This window comes from Phyllobates terribilis, unplaced genomic scaffold (genome assembly GCF_046119375.1).
Source record: "Phyllobates terribilis strain yellow unplaced genomic scaffold, ASM4611937v1 Scaffold_2__4_contigs__length_985480577, whole genome shotgun sequence".
Classification (NCBI taxonomy): Eukaryota; Metazoa; Chordata; class Amphibia; order Anura; family Dendrobatidae; genus Phyllobates; species Phyllobates terribilis.
The window spans coordinates 212,069,922-212,096,973 of NW_027362762.1; the positions used below are offsets into that span (position 1 = coordinate 212,069,922).

The 27,052-nt window shown below is 46.8% G+C and overlaps 1 protein-coding gene across 1 annotated transcript in view; it reads left to right on the forward strand.

The window, feature by feature from the left end:
• The window catches only part of CPB2 (carboxypeptidase B2), an 85,015-nt gene extending 60,875 nt beyond the window's left edge, over positions 1-24,140 (forward strand). Inside the window, exons 8-12 of the mRNA XM_073663841.1 lie at positions 7,526-7,636; positions 11,360-11,450; positions 12,407-12,609; positions 14,205-14,289; positions 23,823-24,140. Of these exons, the coding sequence (XP_073519942.1) occupies positions 7,526-7,636; positions 11,360-11,450; positions 12,407-12,609; positions 14,205-14,289; positions 23,823-24,007 (675 nt within the window). The 3' untranslated portion in view covers positions 24,008-24,140. The remainder of the gene's footprint in view (positions 1-7,525; positions 7,637-11,359; positions 11,451-12,406; positions 12,610-14,204; positions 14,290-23,822) is intronic.
• Positions 24,141-27,052: the final 2,912 nt, after the last annotated feature.

Genomic DNA, 27,052 nt, shown 5'->3' on the forward strand with positions numbered 1-27,052 from the left:
AATGTGGATTTTACTGCAAATTTGCACTGCAATTCACTGTGAAATAAGCCTCGGAAATGTTGCTGTGTGCATATGTATAGAAATTAAAGGGAACTTAACAGGACACCCATGCTGCTGTCACGCAAGATGTGGGAAAGACTTAGTGCAACACAAAGGAAAGAGGGAAAGGGAGCCCAGACACTAGGGAAAGGGGAAAGTGGAGACCTCCTAGTCTGGTCTAGTGTCACCCTGTCTCAACTACCATCCCTACATTGGCTCTTCACCAATCGCCGCACTCGTGCCTCACCCTGACTTTCACTGGCGTATGGCTAAGGCTAGGGAAGGAAGGAGATGAGCACTAGTCGATCTCCACTAAACTCTATTAGACAACAAGGGTAGACAAACAGGGGGGAATTGCTTAGCTTTAGACGACTCGAAACAAATGCGCACACGGCGTCAAGTTCCAGAGAGGACAAAGTACTGCTCTTGCTAAAGCGTCACAAGTAGTAATCAATATCGCCGGCACCTCCCTCTCAGACACACCAGGTATTTATACACTCAGGTCATGGAGCAAATTAGCTAGAGGGAGGTAGCTGCTGGGTCCTAGAGACAACCAGCCTCTAAGAAGATGTCTGTAATGCCATACGTAGAGATCTCCTGCAACCAACTTCAGGGCGACTGTTTGTCACCTCTGACACACCCGTGACAGTACCCCCCCCCCGCTTACAAGTGGCCTTTGGACACTCAGGACCGGGTTTCTCAGGAAAAGAGATGTGAAATGAGCGAACCAATCTGAGAGCGTTCACCTCTGACGCTGAAACCCACATCCTCTCCTCTGGACCATAGCCTTTCCAGTGCACCAAGTATTGTAGAGAATGACGTTGGAGACAATGATCTACAATCCTTGAAATCTGGAACTCCAGATTACCATCAACCATTACTGGGGGCGGTGCTAGAGGCGAGGGCTCAAGAGGTTCCACATATTTTTTAAGTAAGGACCTATGGAACACGTTGTGGACTTTAAGGGCCTGAGGAAGTTCAAGACGAAACGCTGCTGGGTAACGGCGGTTATTTTATAGGGACCAATAAACCTAGGTCCCAGCTTTCAAGAAGGAACTTTCAATCTTATATTGCCGGTAGACAACCACCCAAAGTCATTCACATTCAGGTCCGGACCTGGCAAGCATTTTCTGTCAGCCATACGTTTATACCTGTCTCCCGTGATCTTTAAATTACTCAGCACGCCCTGCCATACCGAGGAGAGCGACGAAGCAAACCGTTCCTCCTCAGGAACTCCTGAAGCTCCTCCCCCACTAAAGGTACCAAACTGTGGGTGATAACAGTATGCACCGAAGAACGGTGACCTGCCAGTGCATTCTTGATGATGATTATTAATGGCAAATTCTGCTAGCGGTAGGTAGGATGCCCAATCCTCCTGATTTTCAGAAACGAAACACCTGAGGTAGGTCTCCAAAGTCTGATTGACACGCTCGGTCTGTCCATTCGACTGAGGGTGGAAGGCAGAGGAAAAGGACAGCTGTACCCTCAGTCGAGAACAGAATGCCTTCCAGAACTTGGAAACAAACTGGGTCCCCCGATCTGACACCACATCGGAGGGAACCCCATGAAGCTTCACAATCTCATTTATAAACACCTGAGCAAGTGTCTTGGCATTTAGAAGCGCAGGCAATGTGACAAAATGAACCATTTTACTGAACCTATCTACTACTACCAAAACCACTGTTTTGCCTGCAGAAACCGGTAGGTCAGTAATAAAATCCATGGACAAGTGTGTCCGTGGCCTACTAGGAATAGGTAGCGGAAGAAGAGTACCAGACGGATGGGTATGCGAAACCTTAGAACGCACACAAATACTACAAGCAGCTACGTATTCAATTACATCCCAATGCACACCGGCCACCAAAAATGACAAGAGAGGAGGTCTGTGGTTGCCTTACCACCTGGATGCCCAGCAAGCACAGTTATGATGTTCCTTAATTACTTTGCGGCGCAGATTAGATGGTACAAATAACTTTCCTGAAGGGCAGGAGGCAGGGGCGTCCCCCTGAGCCTCTAACACCTCATCCTCCAGGTCAGGATAGAGTGCTGAAATGACTACCCCTTTTTGTAATATTGTGGCAGGGTTCTCATGGTCACCACCACCAGGGAAGCTCCTGGACAAAGCAGCAGCCTTGACATTTTTGACCCCTGGACAAAAAATTACAACAAAATTGAACCTAGTAAAAAACAGGGACCTTCTAGCTTGCCTAGGGTTGAGACGTTTAGCTGACTGGAGATATGACAGGTTCTTATGGTAAGTAATAACAGTAATAGGATGGACAGCCCCCTCCAACCAATGTCGCCATTCCTCGAATGCTAATTTGATCACCAAAAGTTCCCTATTACACATGTCATCATTTCTCTTAGCCAAAGAAAATTTTTTAGAAAAGAAGGCGCATGTACGCCGTTTACCAGGGGACGAACCCTGATACAACACAGCCCCAACCCCAACATCCGATGCATCAACCTCCACAATAAAGGGTTGAGAAACATTGGGTTGACTGAGTATAGGTGCAGTGGCAAAATAATTCTTTAAGCAAGAAAAAGCCTGGAGGGATGCATCTGACCATTTGGAAAAATCAGACCCCTTCTTAGTCATGTCAGTAAGGGGTTTCACTATAACAGAGTAATTTTGGATGAATTTCCTGTAAAAATTAGTAAAGCCCAAAAAACGCTGTAGAGTCTTCAGGCTTTCGGGACGTTCCCAGTCAAGGACTGCACGGATCTTCTCTGGATCCATCCGAAAACCCGAAAATGACAACAAGTACCCCAAAAACTGCACCTCCTGAACAGCGAAAACACATTTTTCTAGTTTGGCATAAAGTTTGCTATCCCTTATTATCTGGAGCTCCTGTTTAACATGCCCCCGATGAGTCTCAAAATCAGGTGAGTAAACCAAAATATCGTCCAGATAGACCACCATAAACCTCCCCACCAAATGATGGAAAATGTCATTTATGAAATGCTGGAATACCGCAGGTGCATTGGTCAAACCAAAAGGCATAACCAGACTCTCGAAATGTCCTTTCGGAGTATTGAACGCTGTCTTCCATTAGTCCCCTTCTCTGATTCTAACCAGGTTGTAGGCTCCCCTTAAATCCAACTTGGAGAATACTTTAGCTCCCACAACCTGGTTGAACAAATCAGGAATCAAAGGAAGAGGGTATGGATCACGGATGGTAATTTGATTTAATTCCCGGAAATCTAAACAGGGACGTAGAACGCTATCTTTTTTCTTCACAAAGAGTAATCTGAGTAATGCTTTCTGTGCAAGTGGCGCCGAGTCGATGGCGAAAATGGAAATAGATTTATCTAAAGTAATGCAAGCAAGACCATGAGTTTTCACAAACTCAGCATCCACCATGCTGACTCCGGCTCCACTGTTAACAAACACAGAAATTTTCTCGGTTTTGCTCTCTAGCACCACCTCTGCCGTCAGGACAAAGCGGGAACTGCAGTTTGGCCACAAATGAACCCCTTGTTTATCCAAATCCTGACTACCAAAAGTTAATTGAGTCTCTTTTTGTTTAGGAATTGAAGGACAGGTCCCAACAAAATGTCCCTTTTTCCCACAAAAAAAAGACGCCTTTTTTCTTGCAAATCTCCGGGGAGATGTATGATGCAGAGACACCCCCCAACTGCATGGGTTCCTCTACCTCCCCCAGTACTGGTTCACCCCCAGACCGCTCCACTGGCAGAGGTACACAACCCCGACAAGAAGGCCCCGGAGAAGGTAGTCTCACCCGTCTATCCCGAAGGAGTCTATCAAGACGTATGGCCAAAGACATGGCAGCCTCCAAGGATTGACGGGTTTCATATACTTCCAAGGCATCTTTTAACCTTGCAGTAAGCCCCTCACAAAATTGACTTCTAAAGGCTGAGTCATTCCATTTGGAATCCGTTGCCCATCTACGTAATTCCGAACTGTACGTCTCCACTGACTGATTCCCCAGCTGAAGGCAATGTAGCCTAGACTCAGCCAAGGCGACTCATTCAGGGTCATCATAGATAAGGGCCAGAGCCCCGAAACACCATTCCACAGACTGGAGACAAACCGAGTCCTGGGGTAAAGAAAACGCCCAGGATTAAGGATCGCCCTGCAGTAGAGAGACCACAATTCCAATCCGTTGCTCCTCATTTCCGGAGGAATAGGAACGAAGTTTAAAATACAATTTGCAGGCCTCCTTGAATACAAAAAACTTGTCCCTACCTCCAGAAAACCTGTCCGGGAGGGCAACCTTGGGTTCAAGGTGAGCAGGCCTACCTGCAGAGACTCCCATATTGGCGACCTGTAGCCGCTGATGCTGCTGCTGTACCTCACCGCAGAGATCATTCACCTCCAGAGACAGCCTGTGCAGGCGCTCTGCAAACTCTGCAACTGAACCCATACCAAAGGAGAAAGAAAAAAAAGGTCCATGCCCAAAAACACAAAAAAAAGAAACCCAAAATGTCTGTTTTTTTTTACTTTTCAAAACGTGCTCGGCCGGCGATAATGTCACGCAAGGTGTGGGAAAGACTTAGTGCAACACAGAGGGAAGAGGGAAAGGGAGCCCAGACACTATGGAAAGGGGGGAGTGGAGACCTCCTAGTCTGATCTAGTGTCACCCTGTCTCAACTACCGTCCCTATATTGGCTCTTCACCAATCATCGCATGCGTGCCTCGCCCTGACTTTCCTTGGCATATGGCTAAGGCTAGGGAAGGAAGGAAAAGAGCACTAGTCGATCTCCACTAAACTCTATTAGACAACAAGGGTAGACAAACAGGGGGGAATTGCTTAGCTTTAGATGACTCCAAACAAATGCCTCAAGCTCCAGAGAGGACAAAGTACTGCTCTTGCTAAAGCGTCACAAGTAGTAATGAATATCGCCGGCACCTCCCTCTCAGACACACCAGGTATTTATACACCCAGTCCAGGGAGCTAATTAGCCAGAGAGAGGTAGCCGCTGAGTCCGAGAGACAGCCATCCTGTAAGAAGATGTCTGTAATGCCAAATGTAGAGATCTCCTGCAACCAACTTCAGGGCGACTGTCTGTCACCTCTGACACACCCGTGACAGCTACCTGAAATACGAGCAGCAAGACTAAACCGCTGGCTGCGTTACTGCAGTTGTGTAAGCTTAAGACCACATTCTGATGTCAGTGATTTTTTCTCGTGCAAAAAATTCTACGAGTGTCACCAGTGTTTTTGATCCAATTTTAATCATAATTTGGTCTGGGTGTAAGCTTTATTATGGTAAATATTTTATACTTTGCTTTGATTATTATTTAGACAATTTATATATCTTTGATAATATAATATTTTTTAATTAGCTTAATAAGTGTTATTCATCAAAGCAATAGCACAGGGCATTGTCTCTGATATAGAGGTGTCTTTGTGTTAAGATTTCTTTGTTACAGAAGGCATAGAAAGCTGGGAAGAACCAGTTTCAATGGATTTAGAAGTTTCCATAATTTACGACTTTGTTATTTCCAATTAAAATACTTTCTTTCTTATGTAATGTACTAAGCCATCCCCTTTCTTCTGTGCGTGTAATAAAATATTTGTTGTTTGGGATCTGAGGGCAGACAAGAATTGTACACTAACAGACACTGGCTGTGTGTTATTTTCTTATCACCAAGGCGATCGTATACGATGCTATGGTATTTATTTAATTTGGACCAATAATTGCAGAAAATTGGAAATAGCTTGCATTTCAACCCAAATTAGCTCTTCTTGGAAGGGGTTACCACAACAGCTTATACCATCAGAGTTTGGTCAGAGTTTCATCAATTTTTCTCACGTAAAAAATAAAAAAAACGATGGCTGTTTCTTAAGCTTCTGTCAAGCAATTCATGAAAAACGGACAGCACACAAACGACATCCGAGTGCTGTCTAATTTTTTTCATGGACTCATATACTTGAGTTGCCAAGTTTAGTGCGTGACTTGTGTAGCTAGCACAGAGTTAAATCCTAGCACTGGAAGTACTGATTACATGCACTTGGATAACTATGACTAGAACCAGGCCATGTGGTCAGTCAGCTGGGGAAGCTGAACAGAGTGAGTTGTGTTGGAGCTAAGGAGACACAAGCCAGAATCTCTCTGAGAGGGGATTGCACGGGTTGTGTACATCAAACTGCAAGTATCACTGGTTGCTATGGACAATAACCATTTTGGTTGACCAAGCTGGGTCTAGCCCAACTATGTATGAGTAGCCAGGGACTATTTTGTTTAGATACCGCCTGGACAAGGCTAGGGATTTTGTGTTTATGGTTTTGTTTTGGTGCTGTTCAACCTGTGGAAATAAACGTCACATTTTTTTGACATCAGAATCCAGTGCCTGTGTGAACACTGCCTACTGCTGAGTGTGAATCCCTACACTTGGATCAACATCGGACAGGTTATAAAAATACTTGGGCATGTGAGCAGCCCCATAGACTGCAATAGGAACGACACAGATAGAACTTGTGCATGAAAAACTGACATCTGAATGAGCCCTTACTCTAAAACATTGCAGCGACCAAGGCCATTCTCAGAGGCTTCTCTTAAGGGCAGAGACACACTGCCGTATTTCTCGTGCGAGGATCGCATCGTAAACCTCGTACTGCCTGTCTGCACTCCTGACCTAAGCTTGACAGCTGCATAGAAATACATCATGCTGTCATACTTAGGTCAGGAGAGGTGCCAGCCAGTCCATTCAGTGTGATGCGATCATAGCACGAGTTATACGGCAGTCTGTCTCTGCTCTAAGCCCTATTCCCGAGACAGACAGGTCTCACCCTATAGGATAAGACATTTGAGTAAACACAATTTTGATTGCTGTAAAGCTGTATTAAGAAAATCAGAAGATTGTGTCATAATTAAGATGGCATGTTGTTAATAGGGTTGTTCAGGCTTGGCAAGAAAATCTGCAGTCATTCTATGTAACTGCAGACTTGAGAATCCTCACAGCACGCACAGCGCACATGGTCAGACTTCTCCGATGCGCGGAGTGGGCGGTCATGTAAACGCAGGAATACGCTATGCATACTCCTGCCCACATTCTAACTAGACGTTTGTGGCCTCGCTCAATGCAGTGAACTGAGTGAGGCCATGAACACGTAGTTGGAATGTGGCCAGAAGTATGCATATCACATACTTGCGGTTACATGACAGCCCGGTCTCAAAACCGCCACTGGAGAATCCTGATAGTGTGCACCGTGAGAATTCACAAGTCTGCAGTTACATAGAGTGACTGTAGACTTTCATGCCAAATCTAGACAACCCCTTTAAAAAGTGGACATTCTTTTTAAAAGGAATGCATCATCAGAAATCATAGTTTTCATTTTATTAATTATAGATTAGTTATTTCTGTGGGAGTGTCAAGTTCATCCATCATTTTGTTGATTGTCTTCACCTCTATGATACATCTTTTCCAAATGTATTATTCTATCTTTTTTTCCAGAATATTTTCCGAATTTACCTACTTGATAAATATCTAACACTGCACTATGTTACTTACTGTCTAGGCTGTGGGATTCTATGATACAGACAAGTTCATGACAAATCTTTTGAAACACATTAACTTCTATATTTTACCAGTGATGAATGTGGATGGTTATCACTATACATGGACCACAGTAAGTATCCTTCTATACAGCAATTATTATGGCTAATGATTATATTAGAAAATTCACCAGGTAGCATTACCTAATCCACCCGATTTTCAGATCGCATACCAATCACCCTTGTACATTCTTTTTCTGCGTTTTGATGTCAATTATGGCAAGTTATCTGTTTCTGAAAGTTGTGTACTGTGTCCAGATCTCTACATTACCACCACCACATTTGACTTTTGATATGATTGTTGTATTGTGGAATGTTTTAGCCAAGGTATAATGGGGCTGATTTACTAAAGCTGCCTACATTTTTGACAGTGCAAAGTAGACAGTTAAAATATCTGCTAAATTTATCAATGTGGCTAATACTGTTTGGAGGCATCTTTAATCTATGTAGTTCAAGTTTGCACTATCTAATAGTACGCTTACATTGGTCAAGTTATTCCGAATTGTGGAGAAAATTCTGGGACATAGGATCTAGTCTAAATGACTGTTCTTTCTCTGCCAGTTCTAAATAGGACGCACCCCCCCACTCCTTTAATCGCATGTAAATAAATGTGTCTAAAAGCCTAAAAAAATGTGGTGCAAGCCATTAAAGGGAATCTGCCAACAGGATTTTACACCCCAACTATTTTCATGCACATGTAGCTCTTAAAGACAGGTCCAGCATTACATTTACATGGTCAGTCTGTTCCTCCCTTACTGAGAAATCAGTGTTTGAATTGATATGCAAATGGCTATGGTAGATCTGACCCTGTCACTCCAGCTCTATTCCCCACCAGTGACGCATCCTCCTGCTTAACTGCGTTCTTTGACCGAAGTCACACAGCATAGAAGCTGTCAGTCAAGCAGGAGGAAGCAGTTCTGGGTGGGGAATAGAGCTGGAGTGACTGAGGCTTCAGATATACAATAGCTCTTCAGTCTCATTTACATATCTGACCTAATAAATCCAAGTTCCGCTTTTGATTTGTCATTGTACTGAAAAATGTCCCAAAACGCTTGCATGTTTTTTCGTTAGCAGTTGTTTTTGCTCTATAATTGTCCCATACTTATCAACAACCTTGTGACGACTGGAAATTATTATACTTGTTTAGGTTGCTTTCTACCCTCTTTCAGAAAATCATAAAGGAGAATGTCTTACCATTAGTCAGTGGTCTAAAGTGCAAGTGAGCTTGTAACATACCTGGCGGCGTCCTTGCATAGTGGTCCATCTCCCACTGTGCAAGAGCGCGCACTTGATCTCCAGTTCAGTCTGCTAGCCTGGCTTCCCTCCTTGTTGTTTGCTTGCCTCTGTTTCTGCTGCTTAAGGGCGGCGCCCGATCACTTCCTGTTTCTTGTACCTGCTGCGGGCACACCCCTTGTGCGTCCTCAGCCTATTGCTGTCTGTCACCTGGTATTTAACCCAGCTCCTCCCAGGAAACCCTGCCTGAGCATTGTGTTTCATTCAGTGTGCTCTTTCACTCTGACTGTGCCAGGTCCCTTTCTGTGTTTGCTTGCTTGCCTGCCTTTCCTGGAGGCTGTATTTTCAGGCCTGTCTGAACATGCTCCTTGCCTGTTCCTTCCGCCTTCTAGGGGCTGCATACCTAGACCCGCTCCTGTATCTTGCTACTGTGTCTGTTCTTGTCTGAATACTCTTCTAGCCTGTTTCCTGTTTTTCTCTATGTCCGTACCTTTCCTTTTTCTGCTGAGTCTGAACTCGTACCTAACTCCTGCTCATTGTCACTGTACTTCCGTTTGTGAGTTTGTGGTCCACTCGCTACTTCACTGCAAGTACCCTGTGGGTATCTGGTTCTGCCTTTCCCTTCCTGTTTATTCCATGTGAACAGAGCCCTGTCCCCTCTGCCCTGCCTCGCTCTCTGCTCCGGCAGTCTCGCTCTGCTCTGACCCTTTGCTTGCTGCTCCGGCAGTCTCGCTCTGCTCTGACCCTTTGCTCGCTGCTCCGGCAGTCTCGCTCTGCTCTGACCCTTTGCTCACTGCTCCAGGCGGCCTCGTGCTGCTCTACTCTTGCTCACCGCTCCAGGCGGTCTCGTCCTGCTCTACTCTTGCTCACCGCTCCAGACGGCCTCGTCCTGCTCTACTCTTGCTCACCGCTCCAGGCGGCCTCGTCCTGCTCTACTCTTGCTCACCGCTCCAGGCGGCCTCGTCCTGCTCTACTCTTGCTCACCGCTCCAGGCGGTCTCATCCTGCTCTACTCTTGCTCACCGCTCCAGGTGGCCTCGTCCTGCTCTACTCTCGCTCACCGCTCCAGGCGGCCTCGTCCTGCTCCACTCTCGCTCACCGCTCCAGGCGGCCTCGTCCTGCTCTTCTCTCGCTCACCGCTCTAGGCGGTCTCGTCTTGCCCTGCTCTCGCTCACCACTCTGGGCGGCCTCACTCTGCTGTGTTTGTCCGCCACATCTGTGGTTCTGTTCCTGAGTCCCAGTGTGTACTGGGTCCTATCCCGCCTGTGTTCCTACCTGCTAGTGCCTCCCTGTCTGCACTCTAGTCGTGCTTGCCTGTACCCCCCTGCCTGCATACCCGCCTGCCTGTATACCAGTCGTGCCTGCCTATACCCACCAGTCTGTGTGCCAGCCTAACCTGTCTGTTCCTGTATTCCCCTGTGTGGGTCAACAGCCGTGTCCGGGGTCTGTCCTGGAGTAGCACCTGGTCCCACTGCTCGGTTCCTCCTTGGTGCACTGGCGTCGTATGCCGTCGTGCGACCCTGGTCGGATCGGGTGAATACTTAGTTACGCCCCTCCAGGCATTCACTCTCCGGCACGGTCAAGTGGAATCACTACATATACACGCACACGCCGCTCAGCCCGGGCGTGTGCATTGCAGAGCTATTTAGAACGGTAATAAGAAGGACAATATGAACTACACCTCTGAATGACTCTAAAGAAACACTTTTAGAGAGAATCTGTCAGCACGATTTTGGAATGTAAAGTACAGACATAGCTGTAACACAGATTAAATTGATGCCTTTGGTGAAGAAATCCACTTTGTTGTTCTTCTGTAATCAGCATTGGAAGTTTTCTGCTAATTAGATTTTACTGCACAGGGGTAGTTTGCAGTGGATCTTTTCCTCCCTGTATGTGATTCCCCAGACCCTCCACCTGCTTCCAGTCTGTAAATGACAGGTCACTGCTGAAATCTCAAACAGAGGAGGCAGGACATTCACAGACCAGAGGCAGGGGGAGGGACTGAGGAATCACAGACAGGGAGGAGAAGACCCAGTGCACACTCCCGCCCCTGTACACCAAAATCTAATTAGCAGAAAAGTTCATATGGTGATTAATGAAGAACAAAAAGTGGATTTCTTCACCAAAGGCATCAATATGATCAGTATTACAGCATCATTACAGCCATTTATTTACTTTACATTACAAAATCATGCTGACAGGTTCTCTTTAAGGTTTTGGAGTAGACATTTTTAAATTTAATCTCCAAAATGTCATATAGCAGCATGCATAAAAAGTAAAAGTAGGTTCAGCACACACTGAAAGTTGGACATATGAAAGGGGCCTTAGAATGAGTTTTCTGTTGCCTTAACAGTATCCTAAGAAAATATCAAGTGAACATGAATAATCATGTAAGAAATGCAATATTGTTTAGAAATCATTGTTTAAGTCCTGAGAAAGTCCAAGAACAGATATCAACGTCTTGTATATGTAGCAACATTATTAACAATGTAACTGAATGGTGTGTAATAAATAGGATTATACAAAAAGGGTAAGAGCATAACATATTTTCTAATATGTGATTAGAATCGAATGTGGAGGAAGAATCGATCTATGCATCTAAATAACAAATGCTATGGGACCGACCTTAACCGAAACTTTGATGCTGGGTGGTGCGGTATGTTTTCCCCCGTTATGCAGTTATTTTTGTTGTTTTTAGTTCTAGCATACTGGGGTAATTAATCTTTTTTAGGTCTAACATATTGTGCTAATTAATCCTCCTTATTTCTAATCCATTCCTTGCATAGCCATAGAGTTCAAATCTACCTGTAACTTAAAGTTGTCCACTACTTTTACATTGATGGCCTATCCTTAAGATAGGCCATCAATGTCTGATCAGCTGGGGTCCGAAGCCCGGCAGCCCCGCTGATCAACTGTTATCGGTGCTGGTGGGCTCCGCCTGAAAGTACTTACTTGCCGAGCTTAGCTGTCTACTTGTAGTGGCTGCAGCGAGGTACTGCGCATCCACCTCCTATTCAAATCAATAAGAGGTGAATGTGTAGCACATTGCGGCGGCCACTACAAGTAGACTGCCAAGCTCGGCAAGTAAGTACTTCCGGCTGGAGGCCACAGCCGCCAGCACCGATAATAACTGATTGGCGGGGGTGCCAGGTGTTGGACCCCGGCAGATCAGACATTGACGACCTATCCCGAGGATAGGTCATCAGTGCTAAAGTAGTGGACAACCTCTTTAAGGCAACTCTTCAGATAAGCAGTCATGTGTACATGAGGAGTAGCCATTCTGTGAAAAATGGCATTTTCACCACTTTTTCCCCTCTGCAGGCTCTAGCTCTAATTTTAGTTGTCTCAGAGCTAGTGGATGGTGATTAGCTCCTATATGCAGACACATGGGGGATTGCTGCTCACTTTTCTCTATGTAGCTCACAGACAAAAGCAGCAGCATAGTGGATATCAAATAGCAGTAACGAGCATTGTAGATAACTATAGGTTCTGAAATTTCAACCAATTTGGTTGCCACTCATATGGTGGTAGACATCATCAGATAAATATTCTTGTATTCTCTTCTAATAACAACTATGCACCAATAATGCATATTATCACATTATGTTCCAGGGAAGGGTGCCTCCAAAAATCCTTGCCAGGACACATACTGTGGACCGTTCCCAGAATCTGAGCCTGAAGTGGCTGCAGTGGCTAACTTTATCAGACAGCACAAAGATACAATAAAAGGCTACATAACAATGCATTCGTACTCCCAGATGGTGCTGTTTCCTTATTCATATACCACAGAGAAATCAAAAGATCACGATGAACTGGTAAGAATCAAATGCCCATTTCGTATGTTCATATACAAAATGACACATGCCACTTGATGTCACATGCAATAATAGTTTTGGTTTTCTTGGTCTACAACCTAGAATCTGAACCATCATATCTCAGGTTTAAGATGTAATCATAGTATGATATGTATACAGTATAAAGAAAATAAAACACTAATCTATAGTACAAGTACATTTCAAAGATATAATTTTAAAGGAATAAACATATTATAAACCTATTACACAGATTTTAGGACCTTGCGCTCTGCCGTGTTTGTTTTCTGCAGAAAAAAACATGCTTTACAGCGCAAGCAAAGTGAATGAGATTTCTGAAACTTCATGCACATTTTTTCCTTGCAGATTTTAATCTTCAAAGTCTTTTTTTCAAATCTGCAGCATGTCAATTATTTTAGGCTATGTGCACACAAAACTATTTTATTGCGTTTTTGCAGCGTATTTTTGCTGTGAAAACGCCACAAAAACGCATTAAAATCGCTTGTAATAGGTCTGCCATTTACTGCAATGCAAATCCGCATGTGCAGTGCACAACATGCGGAAATTTCCGCTACGAATTCGCATTGCGGTAAAACACGCAGCAAGATCAATTCTAGTCCGATTTCACTGCGAAATCGCCGCCATTGACTTGCATTGGATCGCATAAGATCCGCATGACTGCAAGTAGTCATGCGGATCTTATGCGATTAATGAGCGGATGGTACCCTGGTCTGGAGAAGTGGAGACTCTCCTCCAGACCCGGGTACCATAGTACCTGTAAGTAAAAAAATAATTCAAATAAAAAATAACCTTATACTCACCTTCTGATGGCCCCCGCTCTGCTCCCGGTGTCGCTGCTGGCTCCGAGGCGGGTACCGATAATGTAAAAGGACCTTCCATGACGTCAGCGGTCACGTGACCTGTCACATGACCGCTGACGTCATGGAAGGTCCTTTTACATTACCGGTACCCGCCACGGAGCCAGCAGCGACGCCGGGAGCAGACTGAGGCCGCCGGAAAGGTGAGTATAAGGTTATTTTTTACGTTCTAATTTTTTAACATTATGTTGGTCACACAATATAAATCCATGCCGGTTGCATGGATTTATATTGTGTGACCAACTTTCAAGCACTTTTCAAAGTGATGCTAAATTCGCTTGGAAAAGCGCTTGACAAAAGCATGCGAAATCGCATGCTAAAAACGCTTGACAAACGCTTTTCCCTGACAGAAAAAACGCATGTACAATCCGCATGCATTTTTTCTGCCAGGGAGATGCAGAAACGCTCAGGAAAAATCCGGAGCATTTCTGCATCGTGGGCACATAGCCTTGGTGTTGTATGCAGCGTTTTTTTACCCATTCAAATGGGGAAAAAAAATGCAAGTAAAAAAGCGTAAAAAACACATACAAAAATGTGTGCATTTTACTCAGCATGTTTCCTGCCAATACTCTGGGTTTTGCAGCAGAAGAATCTGTTACAAATACTAACCATGTGCATATACTCTTATGCGTTTTGCTTCTGTTTAGTTTTGCCAGTAAACAGAGGTAACTACATGTATTTCCATTCAGTTTGACTAAGATGCTTATTTTTCATTTGTAGTTGCGGATCGCAAATAAAGTTGCAGAAACAATAAAGTCAAAAAACAAAAGCAAATATTCATTGGGTGCAGGAGCCGACACTATTTGTAAGTGATTCCATTTCCACGTAAACAGTTTGTCACCGCATTTTCGTCACTATGATGATGTGACAGAGGTGAGAAGATACTGTTCAACCATATTTCTTAGACCACGTGCACACGTTCAGTATTTGGTCAGTATTTTACCTCAGTATTTGTAAGCCAAAACCAAGTGGTGATGTGTTTCTATGATACTTTTCCTCTGACTGTTCCTCTCCTGGTTTTGGCTTACAAATACTGAGGTAAAATCTCACCAAATACTGAACGTGGCCTGACAGTACTTCCAATATTGCCTGGTTGTGTGTAAAGCCACATTCACACATTCAGTATTTGGTCAGTATTTTACCTCAGTATTTGAAAGCTAAAATCAGCCGTGGAACAATTAGAGGAAACGTATAATAGAAACACGTCACCACTTCTGTATTTATCACCCACTCCTGGATTTGGTTTACAAATACTGAGGTAAAATACTGGCAAAATACTGAACGTGTGAACGTGGCCTAAGGCAGAGAATATGAGGCACTCTTTGGCACCGCATTAAGTAGCACATATGTATCTGTGGCACCCCAGGAGTCCGGTTGCCACAGTGGCATTGCCTCCCTCACAGGGGGTGATGCAATGCCTGCAAGCAAGGAGGGGTCCCCTAATCACGTTTACCAGCATACAACACTTTCCTGGCTCCAGACCAGAAAGGGGAGCTCCTCCGCTTCAAACTGGAATCTGGAGGCTGGGTTAGTTAGAGTGAGATGAGAGGAGTTGGAGACAGGAGAACGACGAGGAAGGACCTGGGGAAGGGAGCTGTGGATAAGCTCACCCCAGAGGGAAACGCAAAGGAACCGGACACCGGAGTCTGTGGTTGTGGGGCACTTAAGGCCCAGCAGCTGAATCCAGAGGGCAGGAGATTGCAGGTCTCCTGGCCCCACCAGACGCGTGGCGGCACAGCAGCACATAGGGCCCAGCACCGCCACGTGAGAGCGACACTTGAGGAAGGCCCGAGCTGCGTGCCATGCGGGTGAGAAAAAGGACGTTTTACTCAGGGACGAGGGCCGCAGCGTAGCTTCAAGAAGCAGGGCCAAAGAGAATAGCGCAGAGGGAAGGCCTACAACTTCACCTGGCGAGGTGGATTCCCAACTTGCTTCCAGGCCGCCCGGACCTCTACTACCAGCTAGTACCTGTGCCCCGGTCTGCTTAACAAACCGCAAGAAAGCCATTAAGCTGTGGACTGGTCATTATCTGCTCCATCACCTGCATTACACCACACCAACAACATCCACCTCCACAATTCTACATATACTGCCCTGGAGCTTAGCTCTGCCTGTGGAGAGCTGAACCAACTCTGTTGCGTCACCATCAGCTCCAAAGGATCTTCACTGCATCGCCGGCCCCATATAGCCGCATATCACAGGTGGCATCACGAACATTATCTCTAAAAACTTTATTCCCTTTTACTTTTCCTTTAATTTGACCGCCCGGGGCCACGGACCGGGTCACTACCATCGTGAAGTCCCCAGCACCAACCGGCCCGGCTACCGAATACCCCACGGCCCCAGGGGGCGCATCAACTTGGCGTCACGAACAGGATAAACGAAGCCCGGTATAACCAGGTACTGTGTGCCATAGACTTTGCTGAGCTGCATAATCACGTCATTTGCCATCAGCCGAGGGGAAGCAAGAGGCCCCGAACCGGAACTGCCGGGTAAGCAATCCCTCTCGCCTGCAGAGCAGCATACTGGTACGCCAGGAGAAACCCAGAACCTGGCTGAGGTTCACTAGGGGGGAGGAAGATGCCCAACCTGGGAGAGGATTCAGCCGCGGGCGCGGCCACCGCCACTGTGATGCCGTCATCCATGCCGTTTATACCAGGGGCGGCGTGGTTGCCCCAGTACTCAGGGGAGTCGCACACCCTGAGCAACTTTGAGGAGAGACTCCGCAGTTTGCTCCAAGTGTACCCCCTGTCTGAGGAGCAGAAAGTCAGCATCCTTATAGGCCAGCTAATCGGTGCAGCCGAGAGGGAGGTGAAGTCCTGGCCAGGCAGGGACAAAAGCACTGTTAAAGAATTACTGGCCCAGTTGAAGGATACCTTTGACACCCGCACAGCAGCAGAGATTAAAATGAAGTTCTACGTGTGCAAACAAAGGGTGCAGGACAGTGTACGGGACTATGCTCTAAACCTGCAGGAGGCACTGCGGGCCATTAAACAGGTAGACCCCGACAGTGTGCAAAGCGAGGACAGATTGCTAACTGAGCAGTTTATCGAGGGACTCCTGTCTAACGCTCACCGGACACAGCTGCGCATAATGGCTCTGCAAAACCCTGATCTGGACTTTGCGCAATTTAAAGACCGAGCCATCCGGGTGCTGCGAGAACCAACCCCAAGTGGCACTGCATCCCTCCGGCGCCCAGCTATCACATACCACCAGGAGATGGCATCCTTTTCGCCCCCTGGGCTGTGGGGTACTCGGTAGCCGGGCCAGTCGATGCTGGGGGAAGTCACAGTGGCAGTGACCCGGTCCGTGACCCAGGGTGGTCAATTAAAGGGGAAAAGTGAAAAGGGGAATGTAGTTTTTATAGAGAATGTTCGTGACACCACCTGTGGTATGCGGCTATATGGAGCCGCCGCTGCGGTGCAGATCCTCTGGAGCTGATGGTGACGCAGCAGAGTTGGTTTAGCTCTCCACAGACAGAGCTTAGCTCCAGGACAGGATGTAGTGATACTAAGAGGTAGCTGTGGTTGGTGCAGTCTAATGCAGGTGATGGCGCAGATAATAATTCTAGGACACAGTGGGGATGCAGTCTTCAGATTTACTCACAGTTGTCAGACTCCAGGTTACCAGTGCCAGGGTAACCTCCCACGCCGTCCTGTGTTCACCAAGGGAGGGGTTCAGCAATCTCCCAGGTACCTCAGGAATACTTAACGGGGCCCGATTCTGTGTGCCTTCCTCGGTCGTCTTCCTGCGCTGGCTCTCACCCTCCTGCCCTGCGCTTCGCAACCAGTGTCCCAAGCCGGTAGCCTCGGATTTTGGCGGGCAACGTGCAGTCTCCTGCAAGTACAGTAGCCTCCGGTTCCTAGCTGAGACTGGTTGTTCTCCACTAGTTAGGGGCCGGTCCCCTTTGCGGCCTGATCCCTCCACGTCCTTGTTGATTAGGACGCACAGGTGGCTTCCGCACTCGCCGTGCCCCTGGGATCCCCTCTGTTCCTGGAGCCTTCCCTCTGCTCCCATCCTCTTCCAGCCTGTCCTCCTGGGCCTCTCAGTCTAGGCCCGCTCCTCTTTCCTCTCTTTCTGAGCAGAGCTCCTACAGAGCTCCTGCTCCCACTCTTTCTCCTCTCAGACTGAACTGTCTCTTCCAAGATGGTTCCCTTTTTGTACTCCTACTCAAAGTGCTCCCCTGTCTGCTTCCTCCACCCACACCCACTACATGGTTCCCCCTCTCTTGGTTCCCCCCACTTCCAACCAGGGCCAGTGCATCTTGCCCCGCCTGCTGGTTTGGAATGGTGTAGTGTTGGATGCAGGTGGGTGGGTCCCGGGCAGTACTCCATCCTTACCTGAGAGTGGTATACCACATCTCTTGGTGGGATGCAGTACCTCTGTGGCGACTGAACCCGCAGGGGCGCCACAATGACCCCTCTGCAGACCTACGCCTTCAGGTCCAGGAGCTGACCAAAAGTGTGGCTACACTAACCAAAACCGTGCAGGCCATGCAAGTGTCTCCAAAGGAAAGGATCCAGCTGGCTTCCAGTCCAGATGACGTCCCGTGGTGACGACAGAGAAGAATTCCACCGACCAGAGGGAGAAACAGCGATAGCTACGACCAGGATGGACAACCCATCTGCCACCGCTGTCAAAAGGCGGGGCACCTCGCAAGATTCTGCGATTTAAACGAGAAACCCCTGGGGCAGAGGGCCAACCCCCAGGAGTAAGACGACCAGGCCCACAAAGCTGGCGAGACAAGTACGTGGAAGGATGACCGGTCCTACCTGTCGTGCTTGATGGCATCCCGATGGACGCATTGCTGCACACTGGTTCCCAGGTGACAACGATGCCATATATCATTTATAAACGATACTGGACTGATTCAGACATTACCCGCAGTCCAGATGAACATATTAACATCTTTGCCAGCAATGGTTAGCCCTTGCCTCAGGTGGGGTATAAAGAGGTGACCATAAAGGTTAGCCGAGTACAATTGCTATCACAAGGGATGATTATTATAGTATTGATTGCCGAGAAATTCATCCTATGATAACTATAAGCACCAATGTGATAGAGAATTGTCTTGGGGAAATTACTGTATTGTTGCAACAGGTCGCAGAGACTGCCAGTTCTAGTCAGCAAAGCCCTGATGCAGAGACAACAGGTAGAGCTGTCTGGTGGAGAAGTCGGCAGTGTCAGAGTGAGTGATTCATTCCCCATTACAATGCCCCCTAGGAGTGAAATGTTAATATGGTGTCGGGCAGCAATAGGTCTCAGGGGTCAAGATTATCAGGCCCTGGTAGAACCCGTGTACTCTGATAGTAGGCCCACCATCTTGACAGCCAGGGGGGTGGTCGATGTGCGCAAGGGGAGAGTACCGATACGCATTCTGAATTGTGGGGAGAAAGAGGTCTATTTACCCCGGTATGCCACCCTTGCTAAGCTGTCACTGTCAGTAACAACGCAATAAAGGCTGTGAAACACTTGCCTCCATCTGACCAGGCGGAGGATAATGGCTCCAAGGGGCAGAAGGAGGATTGGTGTCAGAAGCTACAAGTAGGCACAGACTCCACCTTTTTGCACCAAAAGCATGGAGTGTACCGGGTGGTCCAAGAATATGAGCAAGTCTTTAGCAAACACCCACTCGACTTTGGGCAGGTAAAAGGGGTCCAACATCATATCCACACAGGAGATCATCCGCCCATTAAAGAGAGGTACCGGCCTGTACCCCCAGCTCACTATCAATGTGCCAAAGGAATGTTAGGAGGATGAAGGAGGCTGGGGTGATCAGAGATAGTTGCAGCCCCTGGGCAGCTCCATTAGTCCTCGTTAGAAAGAAAGATGGTACAATGAGGATGTGTGTTGATTATAGGCAGATTACCCGCATTACACATAAAGACGCCTACCCATTACCCAGAATTGAGGAATCATTAGCTGCACTAAGATCCGCTAACTATTTCTCCACTTTGGATCTCATCAGTGGGTATTGGCAAGTTCTTGTGGCAGAGGCAGACAGAGAGAAAACCGCGTTTATGACACCAATGGGCCTCTGCGAGTTCAGCTGCATGCCATTCGGGCTCTGCAACACCCCGGGAAACTTTCCAGAGGTTAATGGAGTGTTGCCTGGGACACAAAAACTTTGAAACTGTTCTGCTGTACCTAGACAACGTAATAGTCTACTCAAAGACATACGAAGACCACCTGGAGCACCGGGCCGAGGTGTTGGAAGCTCTATCTGGATTTGGCCTGAAGGTAAAACCGTCCAAGTGCCACCTGTTGAAGCCTAAGGTGCAGTACCTAGGTCATGTGGTAAGCGCCGAAGGTGTAGCACCAGAGCCTGAAAAAGTCACCGTGACCAAGGACTGGCCAAGACCCTCCACTATCAAAGAAGTGCGGCAAGAACCCAAATCCTCCGTTCAAATGGAGTAAAATAGAAGAAGAATCCTTCACTCGACTGAAAGTGGCTCTTACAGGAGACGAAGTCCTGGCCTACCCCGACTATGGCCAACCCTTTGTACGCTATACGGATGCCAGCAATGTGGAATTGGGAGCGGTGCTGTCCCAGGTACAGCAGGGCAGAGAGAGTGATTGCCTACGTCAGCAGGAAGCTCCGTCCCACGGAAAGGAACCCCGACAACTATAGTTCCTTCAAGTTGGAGTTTTTAGCCATAGTCTGGGCTGTAACAGAGCGCTTCAAACACTACCTGGCTTCAGCGAAGTTTACAATCTTCACAGACAATAATCCGCTGACCCACCTTGAAACGGCTAAGCTAGGTGCGCTGGAGCAGCAATCGATGGCCCGGCTGTCCAACTACGAGTTTACCATCAAGTATCGGGCGGGGCATACAAACGCTAATGCTGATGCGCTGTCCAGGATGCCCAACTTGCCAGATGGGGGAGAAGACCCAGAAGAGCTGGAGGAGATAGAGCTACCGGCTTTCCATCATCACGGGGTGGCCCAGTGCTCCCACTGTGTGAGGAACAAGCTCTCCGCCAACAGAGAGGCCACGTTTATCCCATTGCCCCACTGTGGATGGGCAGATACGCAGAATAGCGACCCAGCTGTCCACCTAGTAAAGGAGTTGTTGACACAAGCTGACTTGCACCCTGGTCCAGATGCTCCACAGGAGACGCAACAGTTGTGGAAGGAGAAGGGCAAGCTGTTCATCTAAGAGGGAAAGCTGTGTCAGAGAAGCATCAACTCCCGGACACACAAACTGGTCTGGCAGGTGGTAATCCCGAGGCGAGATGCGCCAATGGTCTTAGAAGAGTACCATGATGGAGCAGGACACTTCGGGTGGAAGAAGTTAGAAGTCCTGCTACGTGAGCGATTCAACTGGGCTGGCATGAGGAAAGCAATCGAGAGATGGTGTCGAGAATGTGGTCCATGCAACCTGAGACGGAAAGACCTTAATAGCCAGAGGGCTGCCCTGCAGCCCATAATCACCAAACAACCACTTGAACTGATAGCCTTGGACCATGTGAAGCCAGCTCCAAGCCGGTCAGGCTATGTCTACACTCTCACCAAAGTAGACCACTACTCTCGTTTTCTGGTAGTAGTGCCAGTGAAGGACCAGACGGCTAAGACAGCAACCAAAGCGTTTCAACAACACTTTTGTCGCCCGCATGGTTGAACTGAGCGAGTGCTTACCGACCAAGGCCCAGCCTTTGAAGCAGAAGTGTTTCAGGAATTCTGTAACTTGTACGGCTGCAAGAAAATAAGGATGACGCCGTATCATCCCCAGACCAACGAGTTGTGCGAGAAAATGAACCAGGTGGTAATAGACCTGTTGAAGACGTTGCCCCTTGAAGAACGCAGACTGTGGCCAGAGAAGTTACCAGATTTGGTGGACCTATATAACCACATCCCGCCACTGTACACCCGCCTACCTGATGAGGGCAAGACCTGGCAAGCTACCCATTGACTTAGACATGGGTGTTTTAACACCTGAGATGACATCACCAGATGCAGATTGGGATACGGAGCAGCAGCAACAATACCGCAAGGTGCAAGAATGTGTGGAGAGACGTTTGTCCCAGGCGAGACAGAGGCAGGAGAGAACTTATAATCAGCATGCACCTGCAGTTCCCTTGTCACCTGGAGAACAGGTACTCAAAAGGAAGAGACGAGTTCACAAATTAGATGATCAGTGGGAGATTGAGCCATACACCGTCTTACCTTCAAGTTTCGACAACACCAAGGTATGCCTCATCAGTAAAGATGGAAGAGAGACTTTGGCGGCAGTCTCAAGAGACCACCTGAAGATATGCCCTGATCAATTGAGACACCAAGAGGAAGACCAAAACAGCCCCCAGCACACAGAAAAGGTGGAAGAGAAGGTTCAAACCATCCTTGGAGAATTTCCCCGGTCTTGGACGCAGGTGAACCAAGCAATCGTGGTACCTGTCCTGACCTTTCCCCAAGTAGCCTCACTGGAAGCCGCAGAGACTCTAGAACAGCAGAGAGACCAGTCAGCCCCAGAAACAGATGCTTCATCAGCAGCGGATCAGGAGAATCTACCCCCTGCTAGCGGTGAATCTGTCATACCCATGGTGAGTCAAAGAAGTCGTAGAAGACTACCAAGCCTACCGGTGTTACCTCAGACTAACCGTAGTGTAGTCCACACTGAGCCCACCACACCAGCAGTAGACACTAGATACCCAAGTAGGTCATTGGCAACAAATGTACTGCGTAGATCAATCCATAGTACCATAGGTCAGCTCCCTGCCCGTTATAGGGACTAAAAAATAGTAAAATGATAGTATATGTTATATAGTTGCAATTGTTAAGTATGAGAGCCTACAGAGACTTCCTGTAAGAACTTTTAAGTAATCGTGAGTGTATATAGTTATTAAATTTATGGACAAATGGACCACAGGACTAGGTGTGGTCAGGACAATGTTGAATAAAGTTAATTGTTGGCCTTTAAAATAAAATGCAGGCGTGGCCGAAAACCAGGCCCACCAACAGAGTGCCCTGAAGCCCTGAAGTGGGTTGAGGCGGTTCCCACCAACCAACCTTCAAGAGCCCGGAAAAAGACAATTCCCGGATTGTGCCGTAAAGACTAAGTGCCGCAATGACTGTTCCCAAGTTTAGTTTGGTTTTTTCTTATTCTGCAATTTTTGCCTTTTTGTGATTTTGTAAACTATTTGCAATATGAATCGCTATTGTTGTTAATTGTTTAATTCTAAAGGTGTCCTCAGTCCGGGAGTACTAAAGCTAACTAGGGGGGAATGTGGCACCCCAGAAGTCCGGTTGACACAGTGGCATTGCCTCCCTAACAGGGGGTGATGCCATGCCTGGAAGCAAGGAGGGGTTTCCTAGTCAGGTTTACCAGCATACAACACTTTCCTGGCTCCAGACCAGAAAGGGGAGCTCCTCCCCTTCAAACTGGAATCTGGAGGCGAGGTTAGTAAAAGTGAGTTGAGAGGAGTTGGAGACAGGAGAACGATGAGTAAGGACCTGGGGAAGGGAGCTGTGGAAAAGCTCACCCCAGAGGGAAGCGCAAAGGAACCGGACACTGGAGTCCGTGGTTGTGGGGCACTGAAGGCCCAGCAGCTGAATCCGGAGGGCAGGAGATTGCAGGTCTCCTGGCCCCACCAGATGCCCGGCGGCACAGCAGCATCATAGGGCCCAGCACTGCCACGTGGAAGCGACACTTGAGGAAAGCCCGAGCTGCCTGCCATATGGGTGAGAAAAAAGACGTTTTACTCAGGGACGAGGGCCGCAGCGTAGCTTCAAGCAGCAGGGCCAAAGAGAATAGCGCAGAGGGAAGGCCTACAACTTCACCTGGCGAGGTGGATCCCCAACTTGCTTCAAGGCCACCCGGACCACTACTACCAGCTAGTACCCGTGCCCCGGTCTGCTTAACAAACCGCAAGTAAAGATAAGAGGAAACCGCCATTAAGCTGTGGACTGGTCATTATCTGCGCCATCACCTGCATTACACCGCACCAACAACATCCACCTCCACAATTCTACATATACTGCCCTGGAGCTTAGCTCTGCCTGTGGAGAGCTGAACCAACTCTGCTGCGTCACCATCAGCTCCAGAGAATCTGCATCGCAGCGGCGGCCCCATATAGCCGCATTCCACAGGTGGCATCACGAACATTATCTCTAAAAACTTTATTCCCTTTTCCTTTAATTTGACCGCCCGGGGTCACGGACCGGGTCACTGCAACCGTGACGTCCCCAGCACCGACCGGCCCAGCTACCGAGTACCCCACGGCCCCAGGGGGCGCGTCATATCTACAATACGCAGCTCGTGATTGTTAAGTTCATCCTTCATTTATTCACATCTCTGAATGAAGTGAAATGACGACTGTATCTCCTGTTACCTTTTGCAGATCTGGCTCCAGGAGGATCTGATGACTGGGCGTATGATCTGGGTATCAAGTATTCTTTTACTATCGAACTACGTGATAAAGGCACCTATGGATTTTTACTACCTCCGAGTTTTATAAAACCAACATGCAGCGAGGCTCTGACTGCAGTTAAAATCATATCTGAACATATCCTGAAAAATGTTTAGTGCAGTTCAAAAGAAAAATCACAAATTCTGGATACTCTGGATATAGCAGTATATATAGGCATAAATCAGTGTATTACCTATCTGTACTGATTACCATCTGCCCTGTGTAACTGCAATAAAAGAATTTACAATATCAAGCAAGAGATGGAAAAAATTCATGTAACGCTGCAAGTGATGTGAGATCTCGCCGAAAAGAAGAGAATTAGGCATCATAAACTTTTCTGAATCTAAAAAATGTGAGATTTTATGATGTTCTGTGGCAATTAAAGAAGTTGTCCACTACTTTTACAGTGATGCCCTATCCTTAGGATAGGGCATCAATGTATGATCGGCCGGGGTCCTACACGCGGCACCCCCGCCAATCAGCTGTTATCGGTGCCGGCGGCGGCCGGAAGTGCTCACCTGTGGGGCTCCGCCGTCAAGTGGTAGTGGCTGCCGCGGCGTACTGCACATCCACCTCCTATTCAATTGCCGCCGGCACCGATAACAGCTCATCGGTGGGGTGCCGCGTGTGGGACCCCGGCCGATCATACATCAATGTAAACGTAGTGGACAACCCCAAAGTGGTGGCAAATAGGATTTTAGCTTATGTCTATCCATTCAAACCCAGGCCATTTTCCGTTTTTGTTTTTTCCTCTCCTTTTTCCAAGAGCCATAGCCTTTTTATTTTTCAGTCAATATAGCCGTGTGAGGGCTTGTTTTTTTGCGGGACAAGTTGTACTTTTGAATGACACCATTGATTTTACTATATAGTGTACTGGAAAATGTGAAAAAAATTCCAAGAGCAGTGAAATTGCAAAAAAAAAAAGTGCAATTCCAAATGTATTTTTTTATTTTTTTTATTTACCATATTCTCTATATGGTAACACTGACCTGCCAATATGATTCTCTGGTCGGTAGAAGTACGCAGATACCAAACATGTATATATTTTTTTTAGTTTAAGTGGTGAAAAAAAAATCTTAAATTCTTAAATTTGCATTAACATTTTGTTTTGATTTTGTCGCCATTTTCCGAGACCCGTAACGTTTTCATTTTTCGGGATATGAGGCTGGGTGAGGGCTTATTTTTTGCGCCCCAAGCTCACTTTTTTATTGATACCATTTTGGAGAAGATACTAAGTTTTGATCACCTGTTATTGCATTTTTTGCAATATTGTGGCAGCCAAAAAACATAATTCTGGCGTTTGCATTTTATTTTGCGGTTTATCGATCTGATTAATTTATTTTATATTTCCATACATCGGACGTTTCTGAATGCAGCCATACCAAATATGTGTATTTTTTTAATTGTTTTATTTTCAATGGGGGGTGTCAGAATTCCAGTTGTCCTTCTACAGTTTTACCACTAGAGGCTGCTTTTCACCTTAATAATTACCACTCCTTACCATTGGAGGCTGCTGTTGTGTTCTGCAATTGCCCTTTACTAAGATGACAGATTCTGAACCTGTGGTATCCATCTTGTTTCCTGTTTGGGCCTACTTAAAGCCGCATGGATCTCTCACTCATTGCTCGAGTATTGTGTCTAGCTGTTAGCCTAGTTTCCAGTCTCCAGCTCCTGAACATTCTTTCCCAGACTGTTCTCACCTAAGGATTGTTTCCTACAACTCCTTTTGCTAACTACTAACTTCTTCTACCGCTTGCCGTTCCGGCTCGTACTCCTTCGGCTACTGGTCTCCAGTAGTACTATGCCAGTATCGTAACAGGATACTCAAGCCTTCATCGTGGATGCCACCGAGGGAAATTTGGAGGTTTGTGTAAATAAGATGAACTGTTTGCAGATATGAAAACACTAAAAACAAAACACATGGAATTTGAAGCTCAGAAAGGATCTACAGAATATTGTGCAAGATCTATGCAATAAAATTGCACTGCAGTATGAACAGATCCTTCAATTACAAAATCAAGATATTGCTCCAGCCCCCCTAACTCACCCTTCCACTCCCACCTTTCAGGTTTGGTGGAGAGCGTGACAAATTTCGTGGATTCATCAACCAGTGCAGATTGTACTTTGGTGCAAAAACCAAATGACCGTCTGGCACAGAAATGCGTTGGTATCAATTAAAACCGTTTTGGAATTCCAAGGCTCTTCATTCCTGCAGCGCAGCCCGGCTAAATGTGCCAGCTTCCATTTTTTTGCCATTACCTCTGGAAGAACCCTTTCCTCCAGCCACAGGGCAGCAGCAGTGGCTTTTCATGCATATAGGTGTTGTGCCTACATACAACACCTTTAGGTGAGTGCTACCATTTATTGTACCTATCCTTTGCCAGACGGTGTTGCCCTATTTTGTGTGCGCTTTTGTCCCTCTCCAGAGCTTATCAAAAGTATTGTGTATCATTATGCTACTGACACATAAAGCTTTGGCTTGGGCCAGCCCCCTTACTCAAACTCATTATGATCGACGTAATGATCTGGAGGCTTGCCTAGCAATCCTTTTCCAGGGCGTCCTTTACCTCCTCCTGATCCTATTGAAGTGGATGGGCAAGAACATTGCACAGTTGAAAAGGTCATGGATTCCAGAATATTCAAAAACAAGTTGCAGTACTTAATAAAGTGGCAAGAGTATGGCCCTGAAGATTACTCTTGGGAACCTGTAGAAAATATCAGTGCTCCTCGACTGATTAAAGTGTTTCATCAAAAACACCCAAATAAACCAAGCCAAGCATCGTCCGGAGGCTGTAGTTGAAGGGGGGGAGTAATGTCAGAATTACTGTTGTCTTTCTACAGTTTGACCACTTGTGGCTGCTATTGTTCACCTTAATAATTATGCTGCAATTTCACTCCTTACCACTGGAGGCTGCTGTTGTGTTCTACAATTGCCTTTTACTAAAATGGCAGATTCTGAACCTTGGAATCCATCTTGTTTCCTGTTTGGGCATACTTAAAGCCATATGGATTTCTCACTCATTGTTTGAGTATTGTGTCTAACTGTTAGCTTAGTTCCAGCATCAGATCCTCAACACTCTTTGCCAGACTGTTCTCATTTATCTACGGATTTTTCCCTACAACTCCTTTGTTATATCCAAGTACATCTGTAACTGCTTGCT